Source organism: Genypterus blacodes, unplaced genomic scaffold (genome assembly GCF_046128005.1).
Source record: "Genypterus blacodes isolate CSIRO-AG114 ecotype Tasmania unplaced genomic scaffold, CSIRO-AGI_Gbla_v1 ptg000028l_1, whole genome shotgun sequence".
Taxonomy (NCBI): domain Eukaryota; kingdom Metazoa; phylum Chordata; class Actinopteri; order Ophidiiformes; family Ophidiidae; genus Genypterus; species Genypterus blacodes.
In genome coordinates, this window is record NW_027466841.1 from 1,729,265 (window position 1) to 1,749,798 (window position 20,534).

Here is a 20,534-nt window from a genome sequence, read left to right on the forward strand (position 1 = left end):
TCTGATATGTTCACATAAGTAGCTTATCTAGCACATTATGTCGTTATATAACCTCAGCACTGAAGTATACATTGCGTTGTGACTTACTTGGTGTCTCAGATGACACCTCATGGTTGCCATAGACGCCTAACAAGACTCCAAAACATGCCTACGCTGTTCGGAGTCTCAACCATTTGAAAGGGAATTGAAATATTGCTCGACAGGCAGAAGGAAAATAGCTGTGTTGTGTTGTCGTGGCAACTAAATCATGTCTTTTAAACACCATGTAAAGGCAATGGGATTGATCAGGAGACTTAACACAGGTGGATCATACTTCCTGCTGAGTGTGTGTGTGTGTGTGTGTGTGTCATATCTGTGAAATCTATGATATCAGTGCCTGATGTGGAGGAATGAGTCACAGACGAGGACTGGTAGTAACATCACACCAGCAGATAACTGTCAGAGGTGACTGTGTGTGTGTGGGTGGGTGGGTGGGTGTGTGTGTGTGTGACCACGCAGCCTTTCACAGCCCGTAACCTGAGTTGATGAAAGGCTTGCGTGGCTCTCTGTCATAGAGGTAATGAATCAGCCGTACGTCGCACTATAATGGCATTTAATGAGGGGATTGGATGTTTTCACAGGGCGCAGCTGTTGCATTATGGATTCAAAGTCAGCAAGATACGATAAAGATGCTCTGTAAACATCTGCGGCTTCTCACCTTTTATCTCCAAGTGACAGATTTGCTGTCTTACCCTTTGTGGATTAGAAACAGCCATGTCGTCGTCGGAGTGGAATCATGTCTCTCCACATTAGCGAGGGGCCGCTCACGCCTCTGTGTACATCAAGGTTGAAACCCTATTAAGATTCCTTTCCCCAAGATCAATCCCCCTCTGTGTGCGTCTGTCTGCGTGTTTACATCATCTTAATATAGAGTGACTCGGTGTTTGTGTTACCGCAGCTGCGCTAAGTGGCAAAGAGCCGAGCGACCACAGAGGTGAACCGGCTCACGATTTGGGAATCAGGGGATTTTCAACCCAATTACCCATAACCCCCCCCCCCTCGCCCCCTCCTCACCTCACCTCAGAGTCACATCCAGTTCTCCGGGAATGATACAAGGGACACGGCGTCGGATGTCAGCACACACTGATTGTAGAGTGACAACATGGATCAGAAATAGCAACAGTCCGGTCTATAAAAGCCACGGGGAGACCCGAGCAAGCTCACAGACAGCCGGGAGATCTGAGAGGAGAAAGAGGCACACAGCCAACTGAAGCATCTACCAGACCCAACCAGAACCCAGGAGGTACCACCAGCAAATCTCTGAGACTCCCTTTGAAGCAACAGCATGATGCCAATCTGTAGCGTTCTTCAGAAGAGCAACGGCGCGGTGGTGGGAGCCGATCTGACCTGCAGCGTCAGGGAGGAGAACAAGGCTCACAGGGAGAGCTACAGCGCCGACTGGCACAGCGTCAATCTGAAAACTCAACCCGAGGAGAGGTAGGAGCTCTATCTATCAATCTGTGGACCCAATATGATTCCTCTCATCTCAGAGGGTAATTGGAGTCTGATTAACTAATTCAACCCCAACACTTTCTCTCTTTCTGGTGCCTGCAGGCAGACGATGAAGATGAATGATGACTCTCGTAGGGAGACTCTGTCCCGGCAGTGGCAGGCTCGTTCCCTGATCCAGTCCTGCCCCTCCGGCGTCTTCAGGGTGGGCACGGTTGAGAGGGGGGTGAGGGAGCACCAGCTGCTACCAAAGAGAATCTCCCTCCCTCTGCCCATCTTCGTGCCCGCCGAGCTGGGCGTCCGGCTGGGCCGCGGCGCCCCGCACACGGAGGAAGACCTGCAGCCCTTCGTCATCCCAGACGGGGGATGTCCCAGCAAGAGGAGCGTGGACGAGATCATCAAAGACCTGCCCCCGGTCAAGCCCACCCGCATGGAGTTCACCAAGGCACCCATGGCTCTGGGGCGCTCCATGTCACAGGAAGCACAGAGAGGGTGAAGGAGCCAAAGAGCGAAGCGAGAGCGGGGCTGTTAGGGCGAGACAGACGGGGAAAGGAAGGGCGAGAGCGTGAGAAGATGTATTTAGATTTATCTCTAGTGACCTTCATCATAAACTAGATCTGTAGCACTTAGCTGTGTATCTATCCCATCTTAGCAAGCACAACACCAGACTAAATGTTACACTTTGTCACTTTTGGCATTTGGTGATCTGTGGTATTAGAAGCGGTTCTGTGAAGGCATTCGCATTGTGATGGAGAGGCAGCTGTGTGTCCTCAGCTGTGCCACAGGCTTATCTCAGCCATGCGTGCCCGTCGCTCAGTAGACTCACCGTGATTCCATTTTCAGCGAGCGACACTCGGGCCAAATGGCATCGGCGGAGGAACGTCGGTCAGGAGAGCGGGCGCGCGTCAGGTGATGCAGACGTGCAGAGAAGGAGAAAGTGCCAGAGAGAAAACGATGTGCAAGAGGAAGAAGATTGGAAGGAGCAATGGAAAGATGGAGGGAGGAGTGGAGCCATGGAGAGGTGGAAGGATGGACTCTAGTTTCATAACGATGGAGAGCTGCTCAGCCTCCAGGCCTCTAGAACCTTCTGACAGCCCTGCACAGAATCACACAACCCCAACCAACATTAGGGAGCTGTGCAAGTGTGTATGTCCAAGTGTGTGTATGTGTGTGTGTGTCTTTCCTCTTATCAAGGAGTTATGAAACCAAACTGCTGCCCAGTGTTGATCTGCTCCGTTAGCTGAGTTCCAGGTTCTCCATTGAAGAACAGATCCTGAACTTTGACACGTGTGTTGTAACTTTGTGTTTTTTTTCCTAGATATATATTTTTATTAATAAAAAAAGTTGATCTGCTTTTGACTCCATCTGTGTTTTCTCTCTCGGACCCTTGAGTTTTTCAGCGAACCGAATGAACTCAATATCTCAAGAATTAAACTACTAAACTGTCACATTCAAAATATAGGGGGTAAAAGGAAATATTTCAAAATCTAAAATAGTGAGAAATACATCTCTGAAAGAACCTTTTGCCTTTAAAGTGCCGTAAATAAATATTACAATAAATAAATAAGTTGACTAACTGACTGATATTTGAAAACCTTGTATTTCCAGTGGAGCGAGCGTGTGTGTGTGTGTGTGTGTGTGTGTGTGTGTGTGTGTGTGTGTGTGTGTGTGTCATGACCGCAGCTCTGCACCGCGTGAAACCCGTCAGACAGGAACAAACAAACCAATTTACACGCCTCATTTATCTTTCATGTGTTTGTGCTTGTGCTCGCCCCCTTCTCTCCCCCCCCCCCCACCCCCCCCTGCCCCCCAGTTTGCAGCTGTAATCACGGCAGTGTATCCGTCTTATTCATTAACTCTCTTAATCCACCGTTTCTATCTCACCTTAGTCCTAATTAATCCGGCCTTGATCCATCTGCCAGTGAGTCTCATCCCTCCTCTTAAAATATTTTCCTCCCTCTCATCACTCCCCCCTTCCTCCTCCGCCCCAATGATAGGCAGAGGCACTGTGCTCTGATATTAATAGCTGGGTAAACATTGGCATCGCCCTGGAGACAATGAGGGAGGGTTTGTGGGGGCACGTCCACATATTCAACTTCTTCTGGTTTGATCTCTTAATCCTGCTGTCTTTTATCAGAGATTTGGCCGTGCTGCCTTTACTGCCTCTCTTTAAAACCGCCCTCCCACACACAACCGATGAAAATCCTGTATACGTTCCCACCCACGTTATCACACTGCACAAGTTTCCAAACTCTGAATGAACCTCCAGCTCTGCGACTATTTTCATCATAGGCTCAGGAATGTGGGAATTGAATTGTGTGTGTGTGTGTGTGTGTGTGTGTTCTATTGTGTTGGAAGAATGTGATGAATTGTCATTGAAATACTTTCCAATGGTTCAGCTGTTTCTGTCTCATGGGACTGGTGTGTATCGTGAGCACAGTTAACCTCTGTTAACTGGACCCAATTGCTTTATTTAGCGAAAAGATCTGGACACAATTAGATCTATAGAAAGCTAAGAAACAAAGAATCCAATGTCAGGGAAAACAGAACAGTATTAAGTATAATGTTTACGGTGTCTCATAAAAGGTCAATCATTTGTTCTTCTCAAAAGCGACAATCTACTGCTTTGCTCTGTTTCATACGTCTGTCAAATTCAACCACAATGTGCTTTTTAACAGCGTATTGGTCGAAACAACAAATCTGAATCATCACTTTGGAATCTAAAATGTGAAAAAAAATTCTGCCTGTCATGTGCCTGAACTTATCCACGTTAACCCTTTGATTTCCCCAGAGTTGAAGCCGATGGAGGAATATGACACCCAAAACAAACCTCCACATTGAGGACTGAATCTATGTCTTGTTGTTTTCTCCTTCTTCTTCTTGTTGTTTCCGTTCTTGTACGTGTCTCAAGCACTGTGTTGACTCTTCGTTTTCCTCCTATTCTAACTACTTGGAGGAAGGACAGACTTTATTTAAAGACGGGGGGTCACATAGTGTTGATGGCAGAAGAGCCTCGGTGGCGTAACACTCCTGTTATGTTGTAATGGCCTCAATCAGCAGCACAGCACGCAGAGTCACTGCTGAAAGCTCGCCAGGACCTGGAAAGTCTTTCTTGTTGCCACATTTACTGTAACACACGAGGACTGCTGCTGCTCCCCACTGGTTTAATTGGGTAATGCATGTTGAATTAACGTAAAATAAATGACAATTACTAACCATCTCCATTTATTGTGAATTCAAAATAGATCATTCCTGATTGGAAGAACAAATGGGTTAGATCCATCTGAAGAGAACCAATCCACTCAGAGATCCATCTGAAGAGAACCAATCCACTCAGAGATCCATTCATTACGATCATCTGAAGTGTCTGGTGAGGACATGTCCAGACATTCAGAGTTCACAAAGACATATTCACGAGCAGCGTCCACCCTCATCAGAGTGATTGTGAGGCTGTTGTCACCTCGGCAGGTCTCAGGTCTCAGGGGCCGCGTGACATCACAGCAGCCGCCCGTGTTAATTGGCCGCCGGCTGGGTGTTGCTGAGCTGCAGCTTACCTGCTGCAGGAGGGACGGGGGGACTTGCAGTCCCAGAGGAGCCGGGTGGGGGAGGTGGGGGGACGGCGGCAGGCCTGCAGCACACAGAAACACCTTCATGAGTGTGAAATCTCCTCAGTGTCATGTCACTGAAATAAAGCAGTTTTACTCCTGAACAGATCAGATTTCCATCCTCCTCATTTACTCTGCACCAGATGTAGTGGAGCTGTAGATGTTGGTGGTTTTTGTGGTTTCGTGGTTCACCTCTGTGTGTGTGACGGAGCAGCCGCAGGTTGAGGGAGGGGGTGGTAGAGCAGCCATGCAGGGGGGGGTAAGGATGGAGCGGGGGGGTAGTAGTGATGATAAACCTCTGCGTCATCCTCGTGGTCCTCTACTATCAGCTGATGATCGCTGAGGGCCTGACACAGAGCACCACCAAGGTCATTACAAGGTTAAAGGGACAGTCCACAATCTCAATGTACACAGCAAATCAGAAAACAAGAAGTTAATAACTTTAAAGTTTCAAATAAGTCATATTATTTGTTTTTCTTTCAGTCACACTGAATCTTACTTTTGTTTGGTTTTGGTTCCTTTATCAAGAATGTTATATTTGATCTGAAACCCAACAGAATTTTTGTTTTTGCATCCAAACTCGTACAATATTTTCACAACTCAAACTCAAAGAGTCTTAAACTAAGGACTTAAATCTTTAATCTTAAATTTTGAAACAACACAAGTTAGAATGATGCTGTTTTTTTTAGCATGTTGGAATACAAAAATAGAAAAATATTAAGCTATCACATCCCATCTGTAGATTTTATTCACTTATTCCAAAAAAAAGTCTTCTTTCCAGACACATGTGAGTTTAAGTGTGTTGGAGAAAAGTACTTCGCTCCCACGCAGCCACAGCTGATAAAGACACATCCTCAATCCAACCAGGGCATGTAGCTTTTAGATTAAATGTTCACTTATATAACAGCTGTCTGCCATGATTTCTGTTCAAATATGAAGAAAATGAAATCCTCAGTTTGTCTTTATGCAAACTGGAGCAGACAAAGACGCCCTCCCCTCCTCCCTCCCCCCTTCTCCCCTCACTGTAGCTCACTTTATACCAAGGGAGACTGTCTTTGCCAAGTGGGATGAGTCACTGCCAAATAGATTTTCTGTTTGCCTTAAAACTCCAATTATAAATCCACATCCATTTTAATAGAATTTGACTGGATTTATTTATTCATACCAAAACTCCTCTGTTACTTACCGTCGAGGCCGGCTGAGGACCGGAGTAACCGAAAGCGCCGAGAGCTGACAGGGTCATGTTGTTCATGATGACCTGATGCATCTGAGCGTTCTGGATCATCATCAGCTCCATCAGCTCTGCAAGAAAGGCAGAGAAGAGCTTTCACCAAGAAATGATGAGGGATGATGTGAGGAACGTTATCTGCTGCTTCACTGTCACTCTGTATTTCCTCAGCTGGGGTGGATTATTTCTGTAGTTTTAAACAGGATCCTTCACCCTGATGAATTATGTAACACATTTTCCAGGCAAGTGATGTCAGTACAGCGAGGTCTGTGGCACCCAGCTGTGTGTCAGCTCAGTGACGCAACGTTCAGCAACTTCATGATGAACCCAAACTCAGTACATGTGTGATAAAATGGACATCGTGGCTGACATCAATCAGGTCAAGTTATGATGTGTGTTGCAGTAAAATAGTTATTTGCAATTTGTTCTTAAAGGAAATGAATCTTCCATGGCAGATGCAGCCGGCTGAGCTGACTGAGCTAATGATATTCAACACACACTCAAAATGGAAGGTTCTTATAAACAGTAAACCACATTTGAGGCCAAATTAGTGAAATAACTCTCACACCTGTCACAGGAGATGCTGGTGTGCCAGCAACATTGGCAGTCAATTCATTCTCAAGCTACAGTCGTCACTCAGCCTTCGTATCAGCTTAAGACAGGAGAAAAGTTTCCCATCATCGCTAATTGAGACTCTAGACTCATTGTTTTGTTGTCAGAAGAAGTTTGTGTGAAGGGTGAGAGCAGCTGCTGAGCATAATGAGTTCAAACCTCACGTTTTAAGCTGTAGGACAAACAACTCAGGGCCGCCAACGCGCAAACTGGCCAGGTGCAGCTTTAAAGAGGCGAATGTTGATTTCATTTAGAGTTCTTAATGTGCAAAAGACACATAGATCCCCTTCAGCTCTTGCTTGTTGCAGCACTATTGTGCACACTGACTGAGATTTGGGTGCTTTAAGTCCCATCTCTTTCAGGACCCCCACCCAATAAAACCTGCCCTGTTCTGATTGGCTAAATGTGTCAAGCTATAGTTGGCACCGCCCACAAGAGATGACCAATCAATGTGTGTGTGTGTGTGTGTGCGCGCGTGTGCATGTGCGTGTGCGTGTGTGTGTGTGTGTGTGACAGCTGCTTGTGTTACACCTTGAGGAGTGTCCATCACCATGACTCACTTGTACTGGTTACTGATTTATTTAGTTTTACACATCAGTTCCTTCCGTCGCAGAGCAGAGAGTCTTTGTGGAGCTGCTGTCTGATGTTACAAACATGGACCAACAAAAAAAAGAAAAAAAAACTAACGTAGACGAGTCTATAAACTCAAACCTTCCTATCCTGCTGAAAAATGACTTTGCTGCCCAAATGCTGAGATGGACCAATCAGAATTGAGCGTTACAGAGAGCCCTGCAGCAGGATAATGACCTTTAATGAGTCATTAGTGCCAAACCACAAACAGCTCACACACTCAGCTGAAGCGCCAAATAGCTGAAGAGGAAATTTGCTTTCCTTTTTTATACTTTTTCACGTTTTTCATTACATCATGTTGGCTGTGCGTCCATACCTGCCAGCTGGGATCTGCAGCTACACTTCAGTGTCTGGAGTATAAAACTGTACATTGGATTATACCTGTAAAAGTTAATAACTGTACATATTCTGCAAGATAAGCTGCCATGACTGAAACCTAGTTCAGCACTTTGACACAACTTTAAACATGGACACACACACACACACACACACAGTCAGTCAGAGTACAGCATAAATAATATATCTGAGTGCTTGCATGGAAGCCGGTGACGTGACAGACGGGCAAGAGCAGTTGTGAATGTGAAATCCCTGGATTTGGTTTGTGCGCCTGGTGACAGTGTGCCGTACCCTCCCTGACGTGACCACCAGGCCTAATGGAGCCAGCGCCGCCGGGAGGCATCGTGGACGCTGGGAGCTGCTGTAGGATGGTGGTGGGCTGCTGAGGAGCCTGGGGAGGAGAGATGGGACTGTAATGAGCCTCTGTGCCTGGAGGCACAGGAGCTGAGAATAAACTGCCTGTACAGACGCTGAACCTCCACTCTGCAGGAGGGAAAGTGGGAGGATTATCTTACCAGTCAGTATTAAAAGGAGATAAACTCGCTTCTGCTGACTGATTCAACACCTGATGAGTTTTGTGGTTGACCTACATGGCGGTCAGGAAGTTATTAAAGCTTGAAACGATAATTTTAAAGAAATTAACACAAAAAGAGACTAAAGCAAAACAATTTCCACTTACAGGGTGTGTCAAAGTGAGTGGATCATGCTGGAAATGTGGATAAATATCCTCCGTCCACGACATATGTGGGAGCTTCTGCTGATATTATTTACAGATACTTGCTATGTATTTCTAATCTGTTTGGCTCCAGTGCTGAGGCACGCTGCAGCAGGTTGCCAAGGTGCCAAAACGCAAGCAACACCTCTCTCTCTCACACACACACACACACACGCACACACACTGAACAAGAAACGCACGTACACACTTCCTTCCCCCGCCTCTGCAACTCAGGACAATGACCCACCTGAGGTAAAGTGTGATTGCGTATCTAAGGTGCAGCATTGGTCAACAAAAGCCGAGCAGCTGATAATAGTGTGAGATGACAACAATAAACAACATTTCAACCGGCTGCATGGAAGTTGTAGTTTTAGCACCAGTGCCAGTTATAAAGTGATGGGGGGGAAACTGGATAATGAAACTGGAGCCTCTGATGTGGGGAGGAAACTAAAGTGGAGGGAAAATATTTCCACTATAAAGGAGAATTTTCAGGAACTGTCAGTCACACTGCAGTTTTTATGGGATTATATCTTCATTTTTGGAGCCTCTGCGCTGCTGTTTTTGTCTTTTTGCAGTCATGAGTTCAGCTTCCCTTTCGATTCTGTGTCACAGCTCATCAGCATCGTCGCCGTATTGCATCAGTGCCACAATCAATAACACATATACTGTATATTGATGTGTGTGTAAAATGTCAGAGTCAAAAGTCAAAGTCAAAACATGTCTGGTACATAAACATGATCAACTTGATTATACAGAGCATTTCTTTTATGTTCTATAATCAATTTTAGGGAAACATGTTCATTTTCTTCTTAACCTTATTCCTAGACGCTTTAGGATTGTAATAATATGTGACATATGTATGAGCTAAATAGAAAGTTGAAGTCATCTGAAATGTAGTTTTTCTACCTACAAATCAGTAATTAGCTCAATATGAAACCCTAAGCACGTAGAGTGATAAGAGTTCAGTTAGACTGATTATAATTTATTGCATTAACTTATGAGATGATTGCTCCAGTCTGCCCACAGGACATTTTTTCGTATTTTAGTTACATTCACATTTTAAATAAGGTGCCACAGGTGTGTGTGTGTGTGTGTGTGTGTGTGTGTGTGTGTGTGTGTGAGAGAGAGAGAGAGAACGTTGTGTGTATAATAGAGGGTTTGTGCTGGAGAGCCTCAGAATGGCAGACTACACTAATTAGCACACAGTTTACATTTACTGTAGCGCTCTGTCTTCCAGCTCTCCTCGTCATCCCACAGTGCTCCCTGTCAGCAGAGGGGGCCGCTCCCCTCCCATCGCATCACAGCTCTGTAATTAAAACACTGTAATCTGGGAGGATCGTCTCTATTTTTAAAAGCCCCCCTGTCATCTTGTGGGCAAAGTGACACAAAGAGAAGCATCAAACAGTGGAGGAGGAGGAGGAGGAAGAGGAGGAGGAGGAGGAGGAAGAAGGGGGGAGGGGGTAGTAACAACTGCTGCAGCAGGTGATGACCAACTCTATGAGACATGAGGAAAGTAATAAACTGTGTTTAATGGGCAGGCAGGTCTAAAGATAGTTTCTTCTGCTGCATCCAAAGCAGCCTACGCTCCTCAGATCAACACGTCTTCTACTCTGATTGTTCTTTTACGTCAGAATAAGAAGAGAAAATGACACAAAAACAAACCACAGAGGAATATATTAAAGGACCAAAACAATGAAACCATCGAAAACCAAAAAACTTTACTGACAGAAAGCACAACTTCTTAGTGAATCCAATAGTTTGTGAATGATTTGCCGCCATAACTGCATTTCTGGACTTTTCTATTGTCTTGACGCTTGAACGTTCTGATCTGATGAACCACCAACTGCAGCTTACCACAGATTGAGAACCACCTGTCAGATTGTGTGTGAATGGAATCACAGAGGACATGTGCACGACTCCCTCCTCCCTCTTCATATGTACCTGTAGGCTCCCCTGCTGGTAAATCTTGGTATTTCTGAGACCCGAGTAGGCGTCGCTACGGAAACCTGAGATTCCTTAGCGACGAGAGAACTCAAATTATGGACCAGGATGTGATGATTATTATAGTTACACAGATTCTCTAAGTTTAGACTCCACAAGTTTCCCACAACTGCCTTGTTCTTCCTTGGTGGAGGTATGAACTCATAGGAAGTATAATTAGAACATCCCTGGAAGCATATATGCATGGATGATATACGTCACATACATACAGGGTCAGACTGGACTGAGGTATGATTCAGTTATGTGCACTTCTCAGTAATATTTAATCACACACACACACACACACAGGTCATCTGCGTTGGTTTCCATTAGGGATCATTTATTCATGCCCGGGCGTGGTGAGGGGAGGCCCCCGCGCTGGGATGCCGCCTGGCTGCTCTCTCCGCATCAACGCCACCGCCATTAACCACATTAGCTGAATGTTCCACCCTGGACGCATCAAACGCAAATAGCACAGCGTCCATGTTGGCGAGTGGATGTCGCACCGCCCCAAATGTAATCCCATTAGCTCGCTCGTGTTCTTTGGAGGTAGCCGCAGCCGCACGTGGGGCGACAGCAAGATGGCGGATACATCATGATAAGTCGGCGCTTTTCTCATTAGTCCATAACTCTGACTCACTATCGCCCCCTCAGCCCCTCCCCCTCCCTCTTTTGGCCCTCACCCCCTGCAGCATGAGCTCAAGAACATGGCCATTACCTTTCCCGGTTCCTATGGCAACACTACCCTGCAGCCCGGGCGTGTGTGTGTGTGTGTGTCGCTGTGTGTATTCACAATCCCACGGGTCTGTGTGCGTGCCCATGGTGGACTGAAGTTGGTTTAGGCAACGGAGATGATCAATTAATTTTACGGTGTCTTCTTCCTCTCTCGCCGTCTGCGGCTGAATTCCCCCAAAGGAAGAAGAGGTGTTTGAATTTTCCAGGAAATCTGTGCCCTCAGTGTGTGTGTGGGTGTGTGTGGTGATTGATCTCTGTGGTGGGTGATTAGTGAGTCTGATTTGGATTATTGGACACGAAGAAATGTTCTGCTCTTCCTTTGATGAGACGAACAAAACCGAGCTGTAAAGAGTGGCGATGTAGAGACGGAGCGAGAGACAGAAGGACAGAAAAGGAAAAGGGTGGAGATCACTCTGAGATCGAGAGAGAGGGAGAGAGAGGGAGATAGAGAGAGGGGGGGAGAGAGAGAAAGAGAGGGGGGGGAGAGAGGGGGAGAGGGCGGGAGAGAGAGAGAGAGAGAGAGAGGGGAGAGAAAGAGAGAGGGGGGAGAGGGAGAAAAAGATAGAGGGAGAAAGAGAGAGAGAGAGGGGGGAGAGAGGGGAGAGAAAGAGAGAGGGGGAGAGAGAGAGAGAGAGAGAGAGAGAGAGAGGTAATAGGAGATAAGGATTTTTCTCTATATCACCTCTTACTTGCTTCTTCTCCCTAAGGTGCAGGGCTGACTGGCAGATCCCCTCCACACACACACACACGCACACACACACACACACACACACCGGCGCCTCCCCCGGCTGTGGGCACAGCTCTCTATAGTGCCACCACCACCAACTCCAGCCAATTAACACATCTCTGTGCGCACTGTGAGATTATTAATACATAATAAAGCAGTTAGCCACAGATACCAATTATCCCACATTTGGTCATTTAAAGAGTAGGAACAAGTGGGTGGAAGGATGCTTGTCTGTGTGTGTGTGTGTGCGTGTGTGCGTGTGTGTGCGTGTGTGCGTGTGTGCGTGTGTGTGTGTGTGTGTGTTGTTTATACTGAACGTAATGATACTGCACCATGTGAATCGTCAATACAAGTGATTTGCAATGGAAATCAATGGAGTGAAACGCCAGACATTCCCCCAAGAGAGAGAGAGAAAGGGGGGGAGAGAGAGGGAGAGAGAGAGAGAGGGAGAGAGAAAGAGAAAGAGAGAGAGAGAGAGAGAGAGAGAGGGAGTGAGAGAGAGAGAGAGAGAGAGAGAGAGAGAGAGAGAGGGTCCATTAGAACAAGGGATATTAACGCCAGGCGCCTCCAACAGAACGAGCTCCCACTCTGTTCTCTGTTTGTTTATCACCGGCTTGATTAGTCCCAGAGTGATTGGTTTGTATCTAAGGCAGCCAAGCAGCCGGTGTCCCTGTGTCTCCGCTCACCAAAGTAACCCAGCTACCTCTCTCCCCACGCTTCAGATCTGACACCACGCCGGGCTGGATCCTGCGCCTGACCCTGGACGTGACCCCCGGGCCAAACACACAGACGGAGAGGAAAGATGGTTTTGTGGTGCAACGCGTGGCTCGCCGTCCCTCGCCAGAATTAGATTTGGGCCTCACCGCCAAAGGCTAGAGACACACGGCGCTCCGTCTCTTACGTTTCCTTTGGCGGGAGGCTCGTTAGGTAATTTCATTCGGAATAGTTTATGATTGGGCCGATAATAGGTTGGTTGCAGGGGGAAGGAGTGTGTCTGTTGCTACATATCGACCTTATTCCCCTCTCAGAGTGACGCGTCGCCTGGGCTGCCACAGATCAGGCCCACGCCGGCTTTGTCTCTGTTTATTGCAGACATCTGTTCATTCTGAATGCCGTTAAGCAATTTACACAAAATAACACATGTGAGAGAGAAGTCTGTGAATACTAAGTCATAATTTGCATATTGTTTCTAATGACTCATCCAGTATCTTCTACACTGTGGAGGTCCAGGCAGCATGAACCTCTCAGGATGTTTATGTACATGTGTAACTCACAAATACTCACAAATACAAATCTGTGTTCAAGATCTTTTCAGGTCATACAGTATTTTAGGATATACAGTGTGTGTGTCAAATGTAGTTGCATTATAATAGCAATTCATGTTGTTCACAGTCTTACAAGGATGTAAACAAAGAGGCCTACATAGGAAGCATCTGTACTGTATATGACAGATAAGCAGGTATCAGTGTCTTCAATCATAAACTGTCTGGATATGAAAACACAGCATATATGACACACACATGCACACACACACAGCACTTTCATATATGTATTGTACTTATATTTGCCTCCTGTATGTGTTTGCTCTGCTTTAATATTAAGGCCATAGAAGAAAATCCTTCTCACAGTTATTAAGTCATGAATACGAAATTGGCTATTTAACCTTTAAGTTTTTTATTCCTTGTACATTTTGTTCCCGACTTAATCAGTTTTCTCGTGTTTCATCCGCAGCTGATCTATTTTGAACTTAATTCATTCATTATCTTCCTTTTTCCTTGTTGTCCATCACCGTCGCCCAGGTTCGATCCATCCCCTGACATAACGGTGACACGGGGGTGAAGCTGCTGGAGCCTGAGAAGGAGGGGGAGAAGAACTCAGTGCTGACAGATAAAAAGAAAAAAAGCCTCAGCAGAGGAAGAGACCGACATGCCGGGAGGAGATCAGGACACACTGACAGGTGAGGTGGCGCATCGCGTCACCCAGAAGCTGAGCCTCTCTGCCGGGCTCCAGCTGACAGCACAGGGCGATGACGACATCACCAACGAGGGAACGACCGTCACACTCGTGCTGAGAGAGTGTGTGTGGCACCAAACACATTTGTGAGTGTGAAACGTGTAGGTGTGTGTCATGTTGGAGATGGGTTGATGTGTCTTAATTACTGTAAGTGTGTGTGTGTGTGTGTGTGTGTGTGGTGGCGTTGTGCCTCTGTGCATAGAGAGGAAAGAATGAGGCAATTTAGTTTGTTTGTTTTTCATTTGCCAGCACATAACAGATTTATTTAAAATTTCATGAGTTTCACTTCACGATTTAGTCCCAGGCTCCCTGCTGCAATGGACGCGGCAACATTCGCCCGAGGAGATGTGGAGAAAAGGTGTGAGAGAGGGTGTAGGTGAGTGTGTGTGTGTTTGTGTGTTGTCTGTGTGCACGTTTGACTGTGTGTGTCCAATGTTTTGGGGGGAAATACCACTTCTTTCAGCAAGTACCTGAATGGAATTGTTTTTAAGAAGAAAATGGTGCATTAGTGGCATCATAAGTGTTAACAGTTTGAAAGAGAAATTGATGCTCATACTGTGTAGACGGCAGATGGACGAATCAGTGACACCTTTGTGTGTGTGTGTGTGTGTGTGTGTGTGTGTATGTGTGCGTGTGTGTGTGTGTGTGTGCAAGCGCGCGTGCGTGCGCGCATGCGTGTGTGTGTGCGTCTGTGTGTGCTCACCTGTGGAAGATATGGAACACCTTTTCCATTTCTCATCTGCCTTTTTTGTTACGGGCTTTTGTCCTTTGAATGCATCACATCCCATTAGGAACAGATTGAAAGGAGCTGAGAAAGGCCACTTCACTCTCTGGGGATAGAAAATAGATCTTTTGTGTATCGCGCCGTCTCATCAAAAACACTGAGGGAATTAGAAAATGTCTTTGTCGCTTTGTCACATGTCAAACTCTTCCCCTCCATTTGCATTAAGATGTGGTCTGCATGCAGATCTGTGAACTAGATAAGGAAACACGTGTTGACACAAGGAGCAAATGCCTGCACAATGCATAGAGATTAACTTGAAATCTTACCATTTGGACCATGTAGGGACAAGATTTGTACTCCCTCTCTCTAATAAAGTTATTTGGAATCAGGAGTAGTGATTGAGCGTTGTTATCCAGGTGATGTAAACAGACACTTGGAAGGAAAATAGGTCCAGTTTGCATTAAAAAGAATTCAGATGATCCAGAAGGTGTTGCTGTATATACACATATACCAGCCTCCAGTGTGAGAACGGGGCCTCCGTCACACTACGCGACTTATTCTGTCTCCGGGCTGCTTCCTGGAAAAGCGAACTTCCTTTTGCGACAGTTGGTAATTGTTAAATGCCATTTCTGGTTTAATCACCATTATTTCTGTCATGTTCTCGCGGCTGCTGCACAGTTCAGTTTCCTGTGTGGTAGCTTGCAAAAGGTCACCGATGACGCTTCCTGACAAGAAAATAATATAGCCCTCTGGTGCAGGCACACTTGTTGATCAGGGTGAGGGGTTAATGTGCCTCTGCAACATCAGCCAGTTAACATGAATCCCTGTGTGTATCGCTTAATTAATCACCAACTACCAGCCTGCGTCATAACATCGACCCCATAGCCATACGTACGCGGCGTGTCTCAGCTTTGGCAGGTCACTCATGTGATGATGAGAAGATTAACAGCAGACAAACTGTCCATATGTCCGCAGCAGATTGTTGTCTGGCGAGTAGCGTCCTCACTCTTTAACATATGTGCAGTGATAGTGGGCGAAGAAAAAGCCTCCGAGGTGAGAAAACTAAAGCTTTCGACTGGCTCCTGGTTTCAGCAATGAGTAATCTTAAAGCGTGTCCAGCCAAGTCAAGCAAACACTGATGAAACCTACACAGAACTAAGTCTATTATTTTATATATATAATCGATATTTACTCTCTGCACCTGAACAAACAGTGGCTTTCATCATCAACCTGCAGGCTCCTGAATTAAACTGATTCAATTCCTCCCTATGAGAGATTTATGTCCTATGGCAACAAGCTTTACAATTGCTGATAATTGTGTTGTGCTGCGTTCAGGGTTTACATCCCGACTCCAATGTCTGTTCAGGCCTCAATACGCCGCCGTGACGTGAAAAGCAGTAGAAAATAAGCTTCAGCGGCTTATGTCTGGAGGTATAAACGCAGCTTCGGTTTAGATTTGGTTGGATGTTTACAGGGCGTTACATTAGGGTCGTTTCATGTAGATTCAGTCCATAAGTCTGGATGTGAACTCAGTCTTGTTGATTTCTAATCAGATGGAATAGTGTTGACGTTATTCCTCATTCCTTCGTTTTCATTCTGGTTCATTTGTTTGCTGCTTCACGGCTAAACACCCCCGACATGATTAATGCCTAGAATCTGAAGCTTTATCATTTCAGCTTTAAAGTCATAACGTTTTATGATCTATTCCACATAAACGATATAAAGTCACACTGCCAACACAATTTTTTACCTAAAGTGTTGTTTATTAGTCTTTTTGATTCATGATTGCGTAAATCTCCATGAGAAATAAAACATCATCTTCAACTTCACTTAGATTGACCTTTTGACCTCTTCATTAAACCTGGAATAAATGATACCGAGTTTATAATTGTGGTTTCAATGCTATGTACTTTTCTAGTCATATTAATACTGATTGATGTCATTCTACATTCTATAAACACTTTCAATGTCAACTTGCATATTCAGAGTAAAATATGTATGCTTTGAAGTTCCTTATTTGTTGTGTTCAGTAAATCAATCATCCACCTGCGTGTTGCCGTTGCCACATCAACGTGTTCATATATTGTATTGAAAGTGGAGCTACAGTTGTTTTTGTTTTTTTTTAATCCTTGTTGGAGACGCGACCGCTTAATTCATAATTAATCATCTAATGAGTTGTATTTAATTTCTCCTGCAAAGACTGGAGCAGGTAAAGTGCAGGTTCGTGTTACAGGAGTGTCCAGTGTGTTTGGTGCTGAATGAGCCCCATGTGTGGATGCAGGGGTGTGTTGGGAGGATCCATCTGCCCGGCTCTCCTAACAACTGCTGAAAGAATAATGAGGACATCACTTGCTTGTGAAGTGGAGCATGTGAGAGGTTATGGTGGCACTGTGTGTGTGTGTGTGTGTGTGTGTGTGTGTGTGTGTGTGTGTGTGTGTGTGTGTGTGTGTGTGTCAGCAGTGCGGATGGAAATAGAGAAGAAACAGATGAGAAATGGAATTAAACTGCTAAGTAGATACAATGATATCCTCATATGTGACACCCAGATTTACACTTTCATTGGCATTTTTTGTTGCCTTGTCTTAATGGAAACAGAATGTGAATGTTGACGAGAAACGAGAAGACGTCAGTGGCGAGAAACAGCAATGATGCCTAACATAATCAAAACGCCCACAAAGCTTAAAGCCAGTAAACGTGGAGGTCGTCAGGTTCTCTCTCTGTTTGCTGGAGACGGGCAAAGACTTTTTTCCGATGGCACAAAAAGTGAAAGAACATAAACTTGTGAGGCTCACGAGGGCCCACCGGTGCACAGGGGCTTTGCTGCTAGGGAAGTGAAGTGGACAGGATTTAGTCTGAATGTTCCTCGATTGTGGCTGGCCGCTTCCCCAGAGAGATCAGATTAAAGGCTGTGGAGCCAATATGAGCTCGGCCTGTTGTCCTGCAGATGAATCACTCAGGCTGCCCTCTCATCACCTCCCCATACAAAAGCCTGTTTCACCATTTAATGCGGTTTTGCTGTGGCCGCAAAACTCTATCCTCAATAATAAAAACACGTAGAAATGTTATTTATAATCCCTCTAATGTGAATGGAGATGATTAGTATTAAAGATGCACGTAGTTTGAATAATTCTTCACTTTTTTCTCATGGCTGCTGTGCAAAAGTAAAGATCAGATGAGACTTTAATCGGAAACTGAGACAGATCTGAGCACAGAGAGCATTTATACTAATATGATCTGATTTGAATTAAATGCAAATGCTTCTTTGATTGGTTTGGTAATAATGCTGTTAAAGTACAAAAACATAAAACATCAGATACAAAAGATTTGATTGCAAACATGATTACCAAACTCTTCTTTATAATAATACAACAATGTGGATACGATACTCACACATGACAAAAGGTTCATATATATATAGGATCATTTTATTTCTCTTTTTTTTTTTAATTGCATGACGCAATTTCAAGTTTTCTAGGTACAAAATAATTCATGCAGCATTAGTGATTTTAAAAAGTGCAAAACGGCTCCAAAGAATCACCTCACAGATCAGAGAGCAACATGCCAGACAGGAGCAGGGTCACTCAGAAAGCTGGAGTGAGCCGGAGAAACGTGCAAAGACTGAGCACTAAGAGTGACTTTACCCACATGCCACCATGGAAACGGAACAGTTATTCAAATACTTGTGCAGAGAGAGAATACCCACATCCATCACGTCCATTAAAGTACACTGGCAGACGTGGAACTGGAGAACAACTCAATAATCATGCGTTTTGACTGTTCAAACTTCAAAACACTCAGCAATAATCCTTTAAAATTGACCCCCCCAAACAAACAAAATACTAAAAAAAAAAAAAAAAAAAATGAGGTAACAGCTTGTAAACATGTTTGTCACTTTTGTTCAAGTTGGCAATATTTAACTCACTCAATAGATTTGAACAGATCGGGCCCCACGTGGAGACGCGTCCGTCCTTTTACGCACTAACTTTACGCACAAACATCGGTCGACGGACTTCTTCATCTCAGTCGTTTTTTAGGAAGGAAAAGTGAAGTTTGCATATCTTCTTTCCTCACCGGGACACAGAAGGAGCGTCTTTGATAAGAACATGCAGACTATGTGCACCGGATCCTCCTTCACCAGGGATCTCCGCTTTTCTAGCTGAGTCCGATCATGACGGACTCCACGTCTTTGGAAGGTCTCCGGTCCTTCACCAGGAAGTTAATCATGCTCTCGGATTTGATCATCAGGTTGCAGCCGAGGAAGAAGATCCCGAACACGACGGTGAGCGACAACACGCACAGCACCGCGATCTGCACCACACGCATGACGAACAGTTTGCGTTCGTCCTGCAGCACCAGCGAGCCTCCGCCGTCGCCGGTCACCACGTCGTCGGTGCCGTTGCCGGAGTACGTAGCCAGAGTTCCGGCGAGGGTTTGACTCCCGTTGAACAGCGCGCCCTGCGTCACGTCGAACAGGGAGACGTTCATGGTTCCAGGCGGCGGTGAGTTACCGGCGACGAGAGACACTCAGCAGCAGCAGCGGCAGGAACACACACACACACACACACTCACCGCGAAACCTGGAGTGAGAGCGAAACTTTGCGTCATGTGACAGCTCAGGCAACAACTACAAAAGGGAAAATGCGGAAAGGAAACGCGGAATCTGCGTAAAGTAAAGTCTCGCTGTTTGACGCTGCTTCCGTGCGTAATGGCCGCGTCCGCATCACCGCAGCAGGCGCAGGCAGAAGTTAGTTTGTGGTAAGTTCAGATCCCGGTCTCCTTCCTTGTGTGTGCAGGACGCGTCTCCCTCCTGTGTAAGAGGAGATCATCCCCTAGTGCGTCCGTGTGTGTGTGTGTGTGTGTGTGTGTGTGTGTGCATGTGTGTGTGTGACCGCCTGTGTGTGCGCGTCTTTTGTGCCAAGTCTCTGGTGCGTTTTAAAGTGATGATGAGTTCCCCCTGGACCACACCACCTCCTCCTCCTCACCAGGGGAGGGAGTCAGGTGGCCTCAGCTCCTCTCATCTACACAGGAGCTCCATCTGAAGGAGCACACACACAGATATTCACTTAGAAACTTGTATAAAATGTAAGAATAGTCATATTTCATAGTTATCAGCCTTACCCCTCCCCTTCTTTTGGCCCTCTAACACAAAAAGAGGCTTCAACAAGTAAGCAAACAAGTGTGATCACCTGCCTTTGTCACTTAGTTTCCATAGAAATTACATTTACATTTACATTACAAGACTGAAGGATGATAAATGATTCATAAACAAGGAGCCACAAATAGTCACGGCCAGGTAACTTCATCAACCGGGATTGAACCCTGGCAAATATTTATCAGAAATATTGGCTCCCTCGATGTTTCCTTCCCTTGACAGCAGCTGAAATGAAGCCCCCCCCAACACACACACACACACACACTCCCCTCTCCCCGCCGTGCAGCAGGCAGCCCTCTGCTTTTATTAGTATCATGTTATTCAAATATCACTTTGTCTGTGTGCTGCTGCAGCCACCGACACCACATCACTCAGTTGCAGGTGAAAGCAAACACAACTTCATCCTCGTGGAGCCGTAGCAGCCTCCTTCTTATCTCGTGTTTCAATGCAAATACACCATCAGCTTAATATGAAGATTAACTTATGATTGTGTTAAATATAGAGTTTTGTCTCATAACTCCCAACAGCCACATTCAGCCAATCTCATTCATCATCCATTTCATGAATTAAAGTGGGTATAATGATGATG

At 45.6% G+C, this 20,534-nt stretch overlaps 3 protein-coding genes across 3 annotated transcripts; 1 reads left to right on the forward strand and 2 right to left on the reverse strand.

Annotated features, from left to right (window-relative positions):
• Positions 1–1,212: 1,212 nt before the first annotated feature.
• On the forward strand, positions 1,213–2,795 carry tcap (titin-cap (telethonin)). The gene is made up of 2 exons (XM_076144278.1): positions 1,213–1,476; positions 1,594–2,795. Exons 1-2 carry the CDS (start codon positions 1,325–1,327, stop codon positions 1,982–1,984), a joined length of 543 nt encoding a protein of 180 aa, XP_076000393.1. The 5' UTR covers positions 1,213–1,324; the 3' UTR covers positions 1,985–2,795.
• Positions 2,796–5,001: 2,206 nt separating this feature from the next.
• On the reverse strand, positions 5,002–14,808 carry LOC142993566 (proline-rich protein 29-like). Its single transcript, XM_076144350.1, has 5 exons — positions 14,773–14,808; positions 8,191–8,290; positions 6,280–6,395; positions 5,286–5,440; positions 5,002–5,116 (listed from the first exon to the last, which is right to left on the reverse strand). Exons 1-5 carry the CDS (start codon positions 14,806–14,808, stop codon positions 5,002–5,004), a joined length of 522 nt encoding a protein of 173 aa, XP_076000465.1.
• A 3,462-nt stretch (positions 14,809–18,270) lies between these two features.
• On the reverse strand, positions 18,271–19,840 carry rprml (reprimo-like). Its single transcript, XM_076144274.1, has one exon. It carries the CDS (start codon positions 19,276–19,278, stop codon positions 18,946–18,948), a length of 333 nt encoding a protein of 110 aa, XP_076000389.1. The 5' UTR covers positions 19,279–19,840; the 3' UTR covers positions 18,271–18,945.
• Between the last annotated feature and the right edge of the window lie 694 nt (positions 19,841–20,534).

Coding starts and splice junctions, on each gene's coding strand:
- tcap (XM_076144278.1), top strand. CDS start 1,325: ATGATGCCAATCTGTAGCGTTCTTCAGAAGAGCAACGGCGCGGTGGTG. Junction 1,477..1,593: donor AAAACTCAACCCGAGGAGAG/GTAGGAGCTCTA, acceptor TGGTGCCTGCAG/GCAGACGATGAAGATGAATG.
- LOC142993566 (XM_076144350.1), bottom strand. CDS start 14,808: ATGAGAAATGGAAAAGGTGTTCCATATCTTCCACAG. Junction 6,396..8,190: donor TGGTGGTCACGTCAGGGAGG/GTACGGCACACT, acceptor CCTTTCTTGCAG/AGCTGATGGAGCTGATGATG. Junction 5,441..6,279: donor GTCCTCAGCCGGCCTCGACG/GTAAGTAACAGA, acceptor GCTCTGTGTCAG/GCCCTCAGCGATCATCAGCT.
- rprml (XM_076144274.1), bottom strand. CDS start 19,278: ATGAACGTCTCCCTGTTCGACGTGACGCAGGGCGCGCTGTTCAACGGG.